This window comes from Sorex araneus, chromosome 5 (assembly GCF_027595985.1).
Source record: "Sorex araneus isolate mSorAra2 chromosome 5, mSorAra2.pri, whole genome shotgun sequence".
NCBI lineage: Eukaryota > Metazoa > Chordata > Mammalia > Eulipotyphla > Soricidae > Sorex > Sorex araneus.
Genome location: NC_073306.1, coordinates 38,735,617 through 38,753,191, shown reverse-complemented (window position 1 = coordinate 38,753,191; position 17,575 = coordinate 38,735,617). Strand labels below are relative to the sequence as shown.

General features: G+C 51.7%; 1 protein-coding gene across 2 annotated transcripts; it reads left to right on the top strand.

Moving 5' to 3' along the window:
* Nucleotides 1-6,418: 6,418 nt before the first annotated feature.
* MANEAL (mannosidase endo-alpha like) lies at nt 6,419-17,479 on the top strand. Of its 2 annotated transcripts, XM_055138490.1 has the most exons (4): nt 6,419-7,661; nt 9,167-9,276; nt 12,189-12,265; nt 16,016-17,479. In XM_055138490.1, the coding sequence occupies exons 1-4, from the start codon at nt 6,500-6,502 to the stop codon at nt 16,650-16,652; spliced, it is 1,986 nt and encodes a 661-aa protein (XP_054994465.1). In that variant the 5' UTR covers nt 6,419-6,499; the 3' UTR covers nt 16,653-17,479. The 2 variants fall into 2 exon arrangements, with proteins under 2 accessions (XP_054994465.1, XP_004614294.1); XM_004614237.2 differs by lacking the exons at nt 6,419-7,661; nt 12,189-12,265 and having other exon boundaries at nt 9,206-9,276.
* Nucleotides 17,480-17,575: the final 96 nt, after the last annotated feature.

The window sequence follows — 17,575 nt, the reverse complement described above, 5'->3', positions numbered from 1 at the left end:
AGATCCCTCCCTGAAAAAGACAGCACGGGGCAATTTCCATGCCCCCACACCAAGGCTATGATGAACATGGAGTTAAGCAATCGATGAGGCCAGTGTCTGCTTTATTTGTCTTAGTGCTGACTCTTCTTTTTGTGGAAGGTATGGCTTAGGTACGCCCTACACCATCACCACTGCTGACTCCCCCGCCCATCCTGCACCTTTGAGCCACACCCGGTGATGCTCAGGGATAACTCCTGACTTTGCACTCGGGAACATATAGGCTTTCGGGGATCGAGTCTGAGTTGACTGTGTGCAAGGCACATACCCTACATGCCATACTACCACTCAGGCCCCAGTCTTCCTTTTCTTTCTGGTTTTGGGCCACACCCAGAAACACTCCAGCCTCTGGCTCCAGGATCACTTCTGGCAATGCTCAAGGGGTCATACAGTGCTAGAGATTGCTCAGTCCTCTCAGATGCAAAGCATGTGCCCTAAACTGTTGGACTATCTCCAACCCTGGATTCCATTTGTGTGTGTGTGTGTGGGGGGGCAGACCCAGTGATGCTCAAGGGCTACACATGACTCTGCTCATAAATTACTCCTGGTAGACTCTGGTAACTATATGGAATGCAGGGGATCAAACCTGGGTCAGCCACATGCAAGGCAAGTGCTCTACCTGCTGTACTATCTCTCTGGCCCCAACGCCACCATTTTCAAGTGAGTCTTGACTTCTCTGTAACCACTCTGGTCCTTCGGCCTGGCTCACTGCCTGCTCCTCAACCCAATCACCAGTATTCAGCAGTTGCAGTATCCAGGAGACAAGTATCCTTACTCCCTGGAGTAAAAGTAGACGGGGCTGGTTTCCATCTGGAAACTCCTGTTTTTTTCTTCCACTTCTCCCGGTACTTCTCCCGTACCCCATCTGAGGTAGGATGGAAGCGATGCACCGCTTCATCTACCCCTCCAGCTCCAGCTGACAGGAAGAACATCTGTTGGCACTGAATAGTTTACTTCAATATCCAAGCAATGAGAACTGGCTTTCCATGGACTAAATTTAACTTTATTGCAACGTCCATCACTAAATTACTGAGAGTTACAAATCATAGGGCTAAAAATTAAATTGCATCTTGTTGCACAGACAAAAAATTCATGGTCACCCTGTCTGGGTAAAAAAAGGTCATCTTTTCCATGGGAGAAAACAAAAATTGCTCCAGAGAAACCAGGGTCAAGTCCTCTGTCAGGACATAGGACAGGGAGGGGGCCAGAGTGACAGTACAGCAGGTAGGGACTTTGCTTTGAATACGGCTAACCTGGGTTCAATACTGGCATCCTGATGGTCACCTGATCTGGCCAGGAGTGATTCCTGAGCACAGAGCCAGGAGTAATCCCTGAGCATTGCCAGGTCTGGCCCCCTCTAAAAACCAAAACAAACAAAAAGGAAAATGGGATAGGGAGGGATAAATGTGCAGTGGAGATGCCTATCCTCAAAGCCACATTTCCAATTTGTCTGTTTTCCCCCTACCATTATATCTCTCTATCTTAGACTATAGACTTAGAAAAAAATGACTATACCCAAGGTAAATTATTTTCTAGGATAATAAACTTATGGGGGGGAGTGACAAGTGTTATAAACACATGTAGATGAAATGTTTTCTATAGTAAAATATAAAACATTTTCTTCATTGATTTTGGATAATTAAGCAGAAAAAAAAAATCCTTAAATGATCAAACACAAGAATTTAGCCTTTCCAAGTTCTGTAAAACAAAAATGATAAGTTTTCAGAGTTATTATGAGGTCACAATCAGATTTCTGTGTATGACCTAGCATCGTTCTGGTATAATTTATTATTAAATCCCAACATTAATTAAGATGAAAATGGAAAAGCATAAGAAAGGGAAATGAAGGTTAAATGGCAAGGTAGAGAGATAGCACGAGAGAGAGTCATAAGGGAAAAAGCAGAATGAGGAGGAAAGAGGGGCACAGTGGGCTGCAGAGATAGTGTAGTGGGGAGAGCATTTGTCTTGCATACAGCCAGTCCCGGGTTGATCTTGATCTTGATCTCCAGTACCACATAGGTTATCGTCCCCCAAGCTCTCCACCAGGAGTGATACCTGAGCACAGAACCAGGAGTAAGCACTGAGAACTGCTGGGTGTGGCACAAAACCATAAAAAGACAGAGAGAGAGAGAGAGAGAGAGAGAGAGAGAGAGAGAGAGAGAGAGAGAGAGAGAGAGTGAGAGAGTGTAGGCTGAGATGAATGTCTTTTTTTTTCTTTTCGGGTCACACCCAGCAATGCACAGGGGTTACTCCTGGCTCTGCACTCAGGAGTAACTCCTGGAAGGGCTTGGGGGACCATATGGGATGCTGAGGATTGAATCCGAGTTGGCCATGTGCAAGGCAAATGCCCTACCCGCTGTGTATCGCTCCAGCCCCTGAGATGAATGTGACTCTAAAGAGCAGGAGCCTGAAGGAAATGTGCTTGAAGAGGCAGGAGTGCCATCAAGGTAAGGTGGCTGACTAGCTGCCAAGTGGCCTCTGAGGTGATATTTACCTTGATAAGTTCATCATTATCCAGGTTCATAAACTTGCTTTTAACAGAACACACCAAAGGAAAAGGCCCATCTATTCAGGTCTTGGAAATAGATCACAGAACATAGCCCCTATCCTGTTCTCTATGCTGAGGAAGCAATATGTTAACGCACAACAAGAAATGAAACCACTGAGGGGTCCAGAATGCTCCCATTCCCATGTCCAGAAAATGCCTCCCCTGGTGAAGTATGTGCACAGAAACCAATTTAGAACGTGAAGTTTGAGCATGTGAGGAGGTGGGTGTGGGGAGGGGGGAGTTGGACAGTTTAAATGGTGGGTAGCAAAGACCAGAGCAATAGTACAGTGGGTAAGGCGCTTACCTTGCACGTGACAGACCCACATATAGTCCCTGAGCACCACCAGGAGTGATTACTGAGTGCAGAGCCAGGGGTAAGCCCTGAGTACCTCTGGGTGTGGCTCAAAAACAAAATTAAGTGGATGGCACCAGGTTTCTGAAAGCTTGGACATCTGAATCCCCACAAGGTATAAATCTGCCAGTGGCACCCAAACAATTGTACAATAGACCCAGGCTGGGAATGGGACCCATCAACATGATTCTCTGGCTGTTTTGTTCATCCCAGTTTTGTTTCTGAATAACTCATTTAAGATAGAAGCTATTTAAAGCTGAAGTTAGAGCAGAGCATCTGACTAAATATCTCGAGACTATTTGTTTAGTCAAAGCTGGGTTGGGAGGACAGCATATTAGATTACTATAGCTTTGCTCACAAATAGCCACAAGACTAGCAATTTGAACTCATACACATTTATGATCTCACCATTTCCATGGATCAGGTCTGGGCCCAACTTAGGTAGATCTTTTATTTGGGGTCAGGAAGACAGCTAGGGCTGCATTCTCACCAAACGCTCAACAGGTTGGCAGAATGGTGGTCACAGGACTGAGGAGCCTGGCTTTCTTGCTAACTGGTGACCAGGGGTCGCTCTGAGTAATTAGAAGCCATCCCTGAGTAATTAGAAGTTCCTTCTGCTGAGATTCCCCATACAGCAGCTCATGCCATCAAACCCACAAGAGTCTTTCACGTCAAAGTTGCCCACTCCCTCTTGTTTTTTAGTTACTATTATTTATTATTATTATTTTTGGTTTGGGGACCACATTCAGAAGTGTTCAGGGGTTATTCCTAGCATGCTCAGGGGGTTGAACCTGCCCTCCCCACATCACTCCTGTCCCAGCCCAGTTTCTCTTTTAAGGAATTAATCATGATTTAGTCCCTTTCAATGAACTCAGACTCAACTGAGTTGAGACCTTATTATGTCCTATGGAATCTCAACCCCTTCACCATATTCTGTTGGCTGGGAACAGGTGAGAGGGCCCAGCACTCTAATGGGGAGACCCAGAGGACATGAATGAAAAGGAGCAGGAATTGTAGGGATTACTCTAGGATCTGGCTGTAGCTTACAGAAATATTTAGACAGACTCAAGGGAAGGGTGGAAATATCTTCAAAGAACAAACTGGACTGCCTGGTCAGAGGCAGAGCTGGGTGTCTACAAGTTCCCACACACAGAGGCAATTGCTCAAGCCTTTTTATAAGAATCTTTTCGATTGCTGGTTTTTGGTTTGTTTAGTTTGGGGGCCACAGTTGCTGGTATTTGGGAACTATTGCCAGGATCTCAGGGGTCCCTTACAGCAGAAGGTGGGATAGAACCTGTGTCTGCTGCATGCGAACCCCACACTCCTTTGAGCCATCATCTTTGCTATTTTTCTCTCGTCCTTCATCCTTCTAAAGTTAAATGAGCTCCACTTTCTTCTTCATTTAGCAGCTACCACACTTTCCTCTTTGTACTTGGCTGTATCAAAGCACCTGGCCTCCATGGCAACTACCTTGCCCAGTGTCTTCCTGTGGCTGCTCTGGTCCTGCCTTGATATGACCTCTTAACTTACCTCACCACTGCTCATGTGGTCAACTTCTTTGGGGAAGAATCTAATGATATAGTTTGGGCCAGATTTTGGCTATCAAAAAAAAAAACTATGGTCATGGTAACAGAGTCATGGTGGCCCCTGAATGGTCACTTAATCAGGAGGAGTATAGGAGCAGTTCCCCCAATTTGTATCCTTCATTCTGCTGCATCAAGATGAACAGCTGGAAGGAGAGGTAACTGTTCCTGCCAGAGATTTGGCCTGGCTACTCTAAATTATATAGAAACTCCATTAAGGCCTGAAATACACCGTCTTGTTCTCTGGTGCTTTTCCTAGAAACTAAATTGTCCCAAGAGACTTAACTTCCTTTACTGATGAGTGTCAAATCTTGGCTGTAAGTTCACTGCTGCCTTTTCTCAGGGTTTAGGATTGGCAGAGGTGCAGACATGCCAGGAGGAAGTGTCACGTGCATGCGGGGAGGGATGGTGGACATAATTATACTATTGGATTGAAATAAAGATCTGTGCTCAGAGCTGGATGTGGTACAGAAATAAATAAATGAGAGCTCATTACTTATTAGTAAAAAAATATAGATTATGATGTACTCTCTGGTAATTTTTTTTTCTTTTTGGGTCACACCGGCAATGCACAGGGGTTACTCCTGGCTCTGCACTCAGGAATTACTCCTGGCAGTGCTCAGGGGACCATATGGGATGCTGGGAATTGAACCCAGGTTGGCCACGTGCAAGTCAAACGCCCTACCCGCTGTGCTATCACTCCAGCCCCTCGCTGGTAAATTTAACCCAAATAATGACCCCCTGGGCAGAGACAGTACAGGAGGCAAGATGATTGCTTTGCAGGTGGCCAAACTAAATTCAATCCCCAGCACTGCCTATGGCTCTTCCAAACACCGCCAGGAGTAATCCTCTGAGCAGAGAAAGGAGTAAGCCCTGAGCACTGCCAGATGCAACCCAATAAAAAATAACAGAAAATAGCAGCACAATCACATCAGACCCACAGAAGAGGAGAGCTGGACAGTTGAACAAAGAAGTGTATCAGGACAGTGATCAATTTCAGCCCCTAGAAGGGCCTTGCTGCTCATGCCAGGGATGCTGTCATTCCGGCACTCTCCGGAGCTCTTCTGGGCTCAATTTTCTTTTCTTTTCTTTCAGTTTTTGGGTCACACCCGGTGATACTCAGGGGTTACTCCTGGCTTTTCACTCAGTGATCACTCCTGGTTCTGCTCAGGGGACCATATGGGGTGTCAGTAATTGAACCCCTGTCAACCACGTGCATGGCAAGAGCATTACCCACTGTATTATCTCTCCATCTACTGGGTTCATTTTTCTTTGACCCAACCTGTTTTCCCATGGCCACTCCCCCAGGATGCAGTCTTGGACCACCAGGACCACTCCTGGCTGTGCACAGGGCACTCTGGACTTCAGGTGGTTTCCAAACTGCAGAAGCAATTTGAACCAGGGGTCTGGTTCTTGGGCCGGGGGAGGGGAGGGGACGACTTTCAATTTAATTCACACTTAATTCCACAAATTCCCCGATTTCCCACTGGCCTGAGCTCGGAACTCCCCACATTTCCCAGCATTGCTCCTTCTCCTTCTGAGTTTCTGATAATTCATTTAACCAAGATTCAACAGACAGGACCCGAGGATGTGGTTCAGTGGTAGAGCCCCGCCAGGAGTGATCTCTGAGCACAGAGCCAAGGCTAAGTCCAGAACACCTCTGGGTGTGACTCAGAAACCAAAAATAAATAAATAAGCAGACTAGGACGCAATGCATATCGATTGAAACGTCTAGAATATCAACATCATACCCGAGTCTGAAATTCATTGAACAAACAACCTCGGGTTGGGGGTCATGCGGGGCACTGGTCAGACATTTTTCTGAGGGCCTTGGAATTTAAAGTGGGAAGGCAGCCTCCGCATCTGCGCTCTGGAGCACAGGGCCCAGGAAGCCGGACGGACACGCTGTGAGGACCGACTTTCCCGGGCCCTGTGAAAAATGCCTTGCGATGGCATCTCACTGCGTGCCCCGGCTGCAGGATGCGCTGGGGCCCCCCGCAGGGCCTTGAGGAGCGTCCTGCTGCTGCGCGTTCACGCCTTCCCTCTTCCTCCAGCCTCCAGCCAGCCAGGGCCTGGGACGCGGGAGAGGCGGCCCGAGCTTCGGGGTGCCGCCGCCGAAGGGTGAGCCCCAGGTCCGCGGCGAGGCGCGCCGGGCTGGAGGGAGGAGCCCCCCGTGGACGCGCCCGCGGGCCCGCTCGCCCGGCTCCCACCGCTGCGGCGCCCCCTGCCGGCCGCGCGCCGCGCTCGGGAGAGCGGACTGTGCAGTTCCCTCGGCGGGGCCCCGACCCGGCTGCCCAGCGGAGCGCGCGGCAGGTCCTCGGCGTGTCCCGCGGCCGGCGGCCGGCCCGGGCCCTCGCGGCGCCCCCCGCGGTCCCCCTCCCCCGCGCCTCCATCTCCCCTCCCCCCCGCTCTCGCGACCACTTGGTCTGCGCCGGCTGCGTTCTCGGGGGCCGGGCCCGCCCGCACTGCGGGGCAGAGGCCGGCAGGCGCCCAGGCCGCGCGCGGCGCCGGGCAGCGGCGTCCCCCGGGCTCGGGCCATGGCGCGGCGCGCGGCGCGCTAGCCGGGCGGGCGCGGGGAGCGCAGGGGCCGCCATGGCCCGGCGGCGCCGCCGCGCCTGCATCGCGCTCTTCCTGGTGCTGCTCTTCGCCTTCGGCACGCTCATGGGCCTGCGCACGCTCAAGGCGCCCGACGGGCTCCCGGCGCTGGGCCCCGGCCTGGAGCTGGCGCCCTTCGAGCGGCGCCCCGAGGCGGCCCCCGCGCCCGCCGCCCGCGCCCCCGCCGCGCCCGCCGCGCCGCCGCCGCCGCCCCCGCCGCCGCGCACCGCGGGGCCCGGGAGCCCCCCGGCGCGGGCCCCCGCCGAGGCCGAGCCCGCCGCGGCGCGCAGCCTGCGCGTCTACTCCGACCTGCACGCCTTCTACTACTCCTGGTACGGGAGCCCGCGGCGCGAGGGCCGCTACGTGCACTGGGACCACGTCATGGTGCCGCACTGGGACCCCAAGATCTCAGCCAGCTACCCGCGCGGCCGCCACAGCCCTCCCGACGACCTGGGCTCCAGCTTCTACCCCGAGCTGGGGCCCTACAGCTCCCGGGACCCCGACGTGCTGCGGGAGCATATGACCCAGCTCAAGGAGGCCGCCATCGGTGAGTGACCCCACTCCCGGCCCCCCACGCCCCAGCTGTCCCCCGTCCCTGGCCTCTGTGCGCGCGGCGAGGGCCCGGTCCCACGGCCTAAGGTTCAGATTCTCCCGCCTCCACCTTGGAGCCCCCACGATCTCGGCGCAGAGCTGCCGGGAGGGCACAGGGAAGAGGGCTGGCCCCGGGTTGCCGGCCCCCCCCCCCCCGCAGCCTCCTGTCTGAGAATCCTCCGTTTGGCCGAGTGCGGCCTGGGGATCTGGCCCTACTGGAGTTCGGGAGGCCCTGCGACCGGGAGGCAGGCCGGACAGGGCCGGGAAGCGGCTCTCCCTGCCACCTGGCTGCAGCTCTGGCCCACACTGCCTGGTGACCCTGCTCTGTACTGGGGGAGCGGGTGGTGGCAGAAGCTTTTCACCGACTACTAAGCTTTTCACGAGGTCCCTGGGATGAGCTGGAGCTCAGCCAGTTGAGCACAGGTTTGGCATGCAGCAGAGCTAGGGTTCACCCCCAGCACCACATGGTCCCCTCCTCCCCCCACCCACAACCATCAGATGTGGCCCAGCCCCCGCCCCCTCCACAGAAAAAGTCTCCTGTGTAGGCTGGGCCGGGGAGGTTCACTTGTTTCGACTGAAGTCAGTTGTTTTTTACAGCACCGCTTATCTGAAAATGGTTAGGGAGGGAGGGAGCGACTTGTGTGCCAGAGACACTCGCAGGGCGTGGAAAGTGAGGTGAAGGCTGTTCTTCAGGAGTTTCATGTGGAGGGACGGACAGCCCAGACAGATATTATTTCCTGGAAAGATGAGCTTCCGGAGGGCTGTTCTCCCAGCTAGGACCCCAGGCATGATCCTTTGATGCAGAGAGGCCCGTGGAGGAGGTGGCTGTGGCCGTGGCCACCCCATCCCTTTCTTTTACTGCTGCAGAGGCCAGGGAGAGAGAGCTCTGATGGCAGGTCCTTCATAGCCAGCGGTCTGTGCAAGGTTCCCACAACCACGGGCTTCAGCACCACACTCGTGGACAGCTCCGGAGTTGCGCCAGGATGTGCGCCCCAGCAGTGGACCTGGGGTGTGTGGGGGGGTAGTCCTGGCTCCAGGTTTCATTCAGAAACCATCTCACCTGGGGCTGCGAGATAGTGCAGTGGGTAGGGCTCTTGCCTCGCTCACAGTCGACCTGGGTTTGATATCCAGCACTATATATGGTTCCCTAAGCACCACCAGGAGTGATCCCTGAGCACTGCTGGATACGGCCCAAAAACTGAGCTGAAGAGAGAATACAGTGGGGAAGGTGCTGTGCCTTGCAAACAGTTAACCCAGATTCACTTTCCAGTACCACGTATAGTCCCCCTGAGTCCTGAGTGTAGCCAGAGATGGCCTGAAAAAACAGAACAGAACAAAACAAAACAAAAAACAAAACCAAAAAAGAACCAAAGCAGCCATCATCTCAGAGTTGGAGGAGTTTTGTGAGGAAATGGGCGGGAGCCCCGTGTGTCTGTGAAGAAGTCTTTCTGTTTGTCTCAGGTGTCCTGGTCTTGTCATGGTACCCACCTGGCATGGCTGATGATAACGGGGAGCCCTCAGACGATCTGGTGCCTGCCATTCTGGACACTGCCCATCAGTACAATATCCAGGTGAGTCTCCAAGAAGTGGAGCATTTAATCACTAGAGATTTCCTTTCTGCCCTCGGGTCTCAGTAGTGTCTTAAATGAATATCTAGACTCTAGCCCCGATACAGCTACTACAGAGCAATGGGTGGTTGGGGGTGGGATTTCAGTAAATAGTGCCTGGGCTGGAGAGATGGCTACAGGGGTTAAGGCACTTTCTGCTGACCCAGGTTTGAACATACGGTTCCCCAAGCGCCACTACGAGGGAACCATGAGCACAGAGACAAGAATCACTCCTGGGACCACTGGGCCTGGCTCCAAATCACACACACATATACACACACACACAAAATGATAATTCATAAAGGTAATAAATATGGGGCTGGATAGTACAGCAGGCCAGGTTCTTGCTTTTCGTGCAGTTGACCTGGGTTCAGTCCCCAACACCCTGTGTGGTCCCCGAGCATCCCGAGGAGTGATCCTGGGCTCAGAGGTAGGATTATGCTCTGAGCTCTACTGGGTGTGGCCCCAGAACAAAGAAAACTAATAAATAGTGCCTAAGTCACTCTTTGTTTTGGGGGGGAGGGGGATTGTTGGGGTTGCACACCGGCAGTGCTCATGGGCCTCTCTTAGCCCTGTGCTCTGGGGCTCTCTTGGCACTGCTGGAGGGGCTGTGTGTGTGGTGCTGGAGGTGGAACCCACTCAGCACCCTCAGCCCTGTCCCCAGCCTCTTTTTTTATTTAATTATGAAAAAAATAAGTGAAAACAAGGTAAGATCAAATGGGAAATTAAACCCGGTAAACATCACAGTCACCAAGGTTAGCTTGGAGCCCAGAGCATGGAGGCAGGGCCTTCTGGCCTCCCCTCCCCAGAAGGCAGCATGGCTGGGCCTCACCGGGAGAGAGCAACAGGCGTTCTCGGCAGGAGGCTCACGTGCATGGAGAATGAAGCCGCTCGCCTCTGCATGTCCTGCTGCATTCCCTTTCTTTCTGTTTTTTTCTTTTTGGGTCACACTCGGCGATGCACAGGGGTTACTCCTGGCTCATGCACTCAGGAATTACTCCTGGCAGTGCTCGGGGGACCAGATGGGATGCTGGGAATAGAATCCGGGTTGGCTGCGTGAAAGGCAAACGCCCTGCCTGCTGTGCTATCGCTCCAGCCCCTGCATTCCCTTTCTGCTTTGTTTTGAGGCCACATCTGGCAGTGCTCGGGGTGCTACTCCCAACTGTGTGCTCAGGGATCACCTCTGGCAGTATTTAGGGGATTATGTTGTGTCATGACTCAAATCCAAGCCTGCTATGTGCACAGCATATGCCCTTTGAGCTATCTCCCTGGCCCCTATTTTTATTTATTTAATGTATTTATTTTTATTGTTCACAGTCACTTATTACATTGAATATTCCAACACCAATCCCACTACCATTACATCTTCCCACCATCATTATTTCCTACTTTCTCTTTTTTTGTTGCTTTTTTGGGTCACACCTGGTGATGCTCAGGGATTACTCTTGGCTCTGCACTCAGGAATTACTCCTGGTGGTGCTCAGGGGACCATATGGGATGCTGGGAACCGAACCTGGGTCGGCTATATGCAAGGCCTACCTGCTGTACTATCATGCCACTTTATAACCACTTTCTAACCACCAGCAAAACCTGCCCCAGTAGCAGGCCCTAAATGCTTTGTTTCATATTGCTTGTTATGGTTAATTCGCTAAAAATGATCAAAAAAAGATCTTCTAAAAAAAAAAGTGTGTGGGGGCTGGAGAGATAGCACAGCGGGTAGGGCGTTTGCCTTGCACGCGGCCGACCCGGGTTCGAATCCCAGCATCCCATATGGTCCCCTGAGCACGGCCAGGGGTAATTCCTGAGTGCAGAGCCAGGAGTAACCCCTGTGCATTGCCAGGTGTGACCCAAAAAGAAAAAAAAAAAAAAGTGTGTGAAAATTGTTGTATCTCACCGTAGAGCCATTAAGCTCTTGTAGAAGAGATTACTAACATGTTGTTAAGCCTTGTGTGTTAATATTTTCTTAATCAAGACTGGTTGCCTGCTTTACATCCCATCCAGTGTGGTGTGTGACTCCTAGCATATCAATGATTCAGAGTATGAGATGTTGCACAGCCACGGAAGTGGTCCTTGACCCCTCTTTAACTTCATTGTAGCAACCCAATAAGTCATTCCTCTCTCCTGTGAAACAGCAGAAGAGAAACGACAGTGAGAAGCCCCACTCCCGTTCCAGGGCCCACCACTGACATGTTACATATACTATGGCACATTTCCCCAGAGGACAGAGGACAGTATTGGTACCTTCTTCCTGTTGTTTGGGCAGCCAGTGCCAGTCACGTGGAGCTAACACAGGGCAACCTGTTCCCCATTCTGTAAGAGCCCACCAGGCTAGGGACTGGAGTGATAGCATAGCAGGTAGGGCGTTTGCCTTGCACGCGGCTGACCCGGGTTCAAATCCCAGCATCCCATATGGTCCCCTGAGCACCGCCAGGAGTAATTCCTGAGTGCAGAGCCAGGAGTAACCCCTGTGCATCGCCAGGTGTGACCCAAAAACAAACAAACAAAAAGAGTCCACCAGGCTAATTCCCACTTGGTCCTGCCTCCACACTCTGGACTCCAACCTATCCGTGGTGATGTTTATGGTATTTAAATCCCAGCTGCCCTGCTGTGGGGGGGCGGGAAAAGTGGCTCATTTCTCCTAGTTTCAGGGATGACCTTTGCAAGACCTGGACCCTACTTCTGAGCCCAGCTGCATCCAGGCCCCCGTTGGCCATGCAGGTGGTGGCCGCCTCGAGCTCTGTGTGACCACTGTAGCCAGACCCTTCCTGAACTCAACTGCTCTTCCAGGCTTTGGTTGGAGCATGAGCTTATATGTTATAACCCTGACAAATACATGCCTGACTGATTTTTTTCTTCTTTTTTTCTCTCTGTGGCAGGTGGCCTTTCACATCCAACCCTACAAGGGCCGAGATGACGTCACTCTGCATGATAACATCAAGTACATCATTGACACGTGAGGCTGCCATGGGGTCTGGGTTTGGGTGGGGGGGATAAAAAGGAAATAGGAATAGAGGGTGCAGGCACTGGTCAGGAGACACAAGACAGAACAGCTCTGTGTCCAGAAGCATTTTTTCTCTTTCTGTCCACCTGGCTGTGCTCAGGGCTTACTCCTGCTGCTGCACTCAAACATCAGTTCTGTTGGGACTCAGGGAGACTATATTGTGTTGCTGGGGATCAAACCTGGGTTGGCTACATGAAAAAGCAGATGCCTTACTTGCTGCACTATCTCTACAGTCCCCGGTAGCTATTTCATAGTGAGAGTAGAGGGCTTGTGCTTGGGAGCCTGAATTTGAATTCTAGTTCTCTCACCTCTCCACCTGTGATCAGAGGCAAACCCCACTGACCCTTGAGTCTTGTGATATATATATATATATATATATATAGATATATATACACACATATGTTACATATGTAAATTGGCTTATCCTGTGCTTGCATAAATTGTATGTTAATTAAAAAAATTACATATTTAGTACCTTGAGGTATACAGGCAGAGTCTTCTAAGTTGGTGCTGTACAAGAATGGATAGGACTAGCAACGTTTCTGATTTGATATAATTTATATATTCTAGGGTGCTAAGGGTAGCAATAGAGTAGAAAGCATTTAATATGAAAAATCGTATAATGGTTCATACTATGAAAAGAATAATAATAAAAATGGAAGTGGAGCTGGAGAGATAGGATAGCAGGGAGGGCACTTTCCTGGCATGTGGCTTAACCCATGATCAATCTCTGCCATCACATATGGTCTCCTGAGCCCTACCAGGAGTAAACTTAAGCTGTGTGCAAGAAAAAAATGGAGAAAGAGAGTTAGTTAATCAGCTTTGCTGGGTCTTGCCCATGTAGTCAGGAGATATATATGTTATTAATAAACTTCTGGGGCTGGGGAGGGAGCTGGCCTGAAAAATCTAAAAAAACAAACAAAACAGAAACAACCCAAGAAAACGCACTTTGGAGTGACTGTTCAAGTGAGCTACCAAGTGAGCTGAAGGGAGGGTCAGTTCTGCAAAAGTGTGGGCAGCACCACACGGCAGGGAGAGGACTGTGGAGCCAAAGAGCCGTAAGATGAGACAAGCTTGAGGGGCCGGAGCGATAGCACAGCAGGTAGGGCGTTTGCCTTGCACGCGGCCGACCCGAGTTCGATCCCTGGCGTACCATATGGTCCCCCAAGCACTGCCAGGAGTAATTCCTGAGTGCAAAGCCAGGAGTAACCCCTGAGCATCGCTGGGTGTGACCCAAAAAGAAAAAAAAAAAGATGAGACAAGCTTGAAAGAAAGAAAGGTCACTGTAGGGCTGCCCAGGCTCAGTCCCTGGCACTAGATGGTCCCCTGAGCACTGCCAGTAGTGACCCTCAAGCACCGAGCTCCTGACCACTGCCAAGTATGGCCAAAAAAACAGGGAGGAGGGGGAATATATGGAAAGAAACCTCATTATAGCTGGAGCACAGGTAAGGTTGTGTGAGAAAGAGGGAGATGAGAAAGGGGCCAGAACAAGTAAGTGGGTCTTTGGAGGTCTTGGTAAGGAGCAGCTGGATCTGATTTTTGTTGTTTTATTTTGGGCCCACACCCCATGGTCCTCAGGGACCATTTCTGGCATAATGGTCTGGGGGTTTTTCCCAGTGTTTAAATTGTACCTAAATTTTCTGCTGCTCAGGGGTTATTCCTGGCACTGCACTCAGGAATTACTCCTCGTGGTGCTCAGGAGACCATATGGGATGCCAGGGATGGAGCCTGGGCAGCCGCATGCATGGTAAATGCCCTGCCCACCGTACTGTCTCTCTGCCCCCATGCTCCAGCGGCTTGAACTGTCTGCCTTCCTGACACAGAAGCAGTCATATCTGTCTCACACTTGTTATGGGAGCAGGGGCCGTGGCTCCACACCCACCAGTGCTCAGGGATCACTCCTGGCCAGGCTGGAAGAGCTATCTTTAGTGATGGGGATTGAACCTGGGTCAGCTACAAGCAAGACTAATGCCTTAACCCCAGTACTATCCTTTGGCGCTAGATTGACACTTTAAAAAGAGAATGGAGGGTGAGGATATGGCTTACAGGGCTGAAGTGCATGTTTCAGGAGTCCCAGGTTCCATGCTTAACACTGCATGGTCCCCTGAGCACTGCTGGGAGTGACCCCTGAGCATCCTACTGGGGGTAGTGCCCCCACCGAGCACCATCATGTATAACCCCCCAAACCAAACACATTTTAAATTTAGTTTAAAATAAAATAAATGAAAAAAGAATTGGGCCAGCGATGTGTCTCAGTGGTAGAGCTCTATCCTTGCTTGTATGGTGTCCTGGGTTTCAGCCCTGGCACTGAAAAGAGAAGAAAAGAGAGAAAGGAGTTAGTTAATCAGCTTTGCTGGACCTCACCCATGTATTCATATATGTCATTAATAAACTTCCGGGGCTGGGGAGATAGCTCAAAGAGCCAGAGCACATGCTTTGAATGCTGGAATACCCTGAGTTGGAACTGTTTCATTTATTGATTTGTTTCTTTGGGTCACATCTGGTGATGCTCAGGGTTTAGTCCTGGTTCTGCACTCAGGAATTGCTCCTGTTGGTGTTCGGGGGACCATATGGGATGCTGAGGATTGAACCCGGATCATCTGCATGCAAGGCAAACGCTGTTCTATCGCTCTGGCCCCTGGGTTAGAACTCTGGTTTGGGGGCCATACCTGGTGGTGAGCGGGGGACATCATAGTGAGGCTCGGGAATCCTATGTGTACTAAGGATTGAACCTGGGTCAGCTGTATGCAAGGCAGGTATCCTATTTGCTGTACTGTCACTCAGGCCAGTCCTGGTTCAGACTTCTGCAACAGCAAGGATACCACATTGTGGTCCAAAAACTAAAAACAGAAAAAAAAACCCTCTTTGTTCTTACCAAAAAAGATTATGAAGAGAATAGCTGGGGGCCAGATGGAGAACTCAAATGATAGGAAAGTGCAAGGCCCCGTGTTTTATTTTTTTTATTTATTTATTTTTGGGTCACACCTGGCGATGCACAGGGGTTACTCCTGGCTCTTCACTCAGGAATTACCCCTGGCGGTGCTCAGGGGGACCATATGGGATGCTGGGATTAGAACCCGGGTCGGCCGCATGCAAGGCAAACGCCCTACCTGCTGTGCTATCGCTCCAGCCCCCCGCCCTGTGTTTTATTTTTGACACCCCCCGCCCCGTGCACCACCAGGTCTTAACCTGATGACCCCAGAGCACCACCAGACCCAGGCAGCCCTGCACAGTCAGGCCCCATTACTGGACCAGCAGGCCCTCAGAGAAGGCTCAGTCCCAGCTCTGCTGCATGACCCCTATAGAAACATTTTTTAAAAAGGGGAATAGATAATCAGGAGTCAGGAGTGGGAACCCAGAGCCCAGACAGGTAGCTGTGGCTGGCGGCAGTTCTGTTGAAAGATGGTGCATGAGGGGAGAGCCTCTTAGCTCTTCGAAGGTAAAGGAGTTATATATGAGCAAGAATGGGATGGTTATATATAAGCAAGAAGAGGTTTGCTTAGAGGACAAAGCTGGTCCAAGGAGGTAGGGTGGGCAGTGGGGGCGGGTGGAGGTTAGTCTTGCTTAGTGCCACAGTGAGGAGTTCAGCTGTGGAAACTGGCTGGGTCCGACGTGGTGCTTGGGCATCAGGAAGCTGCCCCTGCAGCTGGTGGCTTCCTTCCTTTCAGGCTGCTGGCTCAGGCTCTTCTTCCTGCTCCCCAGGTATGGCTCCCATGGTGCGTTTTACCGCTATAAGAACAGCATGGGCAAGAGCCTCCCTCTCTTTTATATCTATGACTCGTATCTGACGGCCCCCGAAGCCTGGGCCCACCTCTTGACACCAACCGGGCCCCACTCCATCCGAAACACCCCCTACGATGGGGTCTTCATAGCGCTGCTGGTGGAGGAGGGCCACACGCATGACATCCTGGCCGCTGGATTCGATGGCATGTACACCTACTTTGCCTCCAACGGTTTCTCCTTTGGCTCCTCTCATCAGAACTGGAAAGCAGTGAAGAACTTCTGTGATGCCAACAACCTCATGTTCATCCCCAGCGTGGGGCCTGGCTACATCGACACCAGCATCCGGCCCTGGAACAACCACAATACGCGGAATCGGGTCAACGGCAAGTACTATGAGACGGCCCTGCAGGCGGCCCTGACGGTGAGGCCCGAGATCGTCTCCATCACCTCTTTCAACGAGTGGCACGAAGGCACCCAGATCGAGAAGGCTGTTCCCAAGAAGACGCCAACGCGTCTGTATCTGGACTACTTGCCTCATCAGCCCAGCCTGTACCTGGAGCTCACTCGCCGCTGGGCGGAGCACTTCATCAAAGAGAAGGAGCAGTGGCTGATGTGAGAGGCCTGCAAGTGGGCCTGAGGTGCTGTCTGGGCCTCGAGGGAAGCCACGTGGTCTCCACTGAGGGTATGCGCACGTGCTCTTATCCAAGTCAACATCTGGGTGCTTCCGAGGGGGCCCCCCTGGACTGAGCCCCTATAGAACAGAGCCCATTCGTCAGGCAGTTGGTGCTGGTATGCTGTGCAGCGACAGAAAACCAGGTGGCGTTCCAGACGAAACTGTTGAGGCTGGCAGGTGACTTAGCCCAAGGGCAGCTCCACATCACACTTGAAATCACTTCCGGCTTTGAACTTCGTTTGGTGTTGAGGAGTTGCCCGATCGTTCTTCTTGGAAGTTGCCCAGATCTTTACTCTGGGCTAGCATGCACCCTGCCCCTGCCTGCCAGCCTCCACCCTCTCTTCAGACCTCCTTCCCAGCTCGGCTGGCTTCTAAGTTTGGGAATCCTATTTGAGACTTTCTTAAAAGAAAAATCCAAGGTTTAAGCTCTTTCTAAGTAGATTTCTGAACCCCTCGGGAAATCATCCTGAGCGTTTGCTTATACTAACCAAGCACCTATGTGGTAGGTGCTATGGGAAAACCCCCCAAGGAGCTCTTGTTCTCCTCAAGCTTACAGGATCCAGCATTCCTTTTCGGTGTGGCCTTGTAGCTGGTGCCTGAGCACGGCTATAAGTTTTACTTCTTGGTAATCTAATTCATGCCAGGAGTTGAGTTCTTTTTCTCCTAAGAAAATACCTCTGTGCCCCAGAACATTTTTCCCAGATCAATGTTTAGTTCCAGGGAGAGGTCGGCAAGCTCCTCCCCTGAGCTAAGCTAAGAGGCCCGCTCCCTAGAGCCACTTCAGTGCTCCTGTGACTTCTAATAGGTATGATGTGTTCTCAAGTGTGCACTCCCTTTGCCCATTTCTGGATCTGTCAACCCTGCAG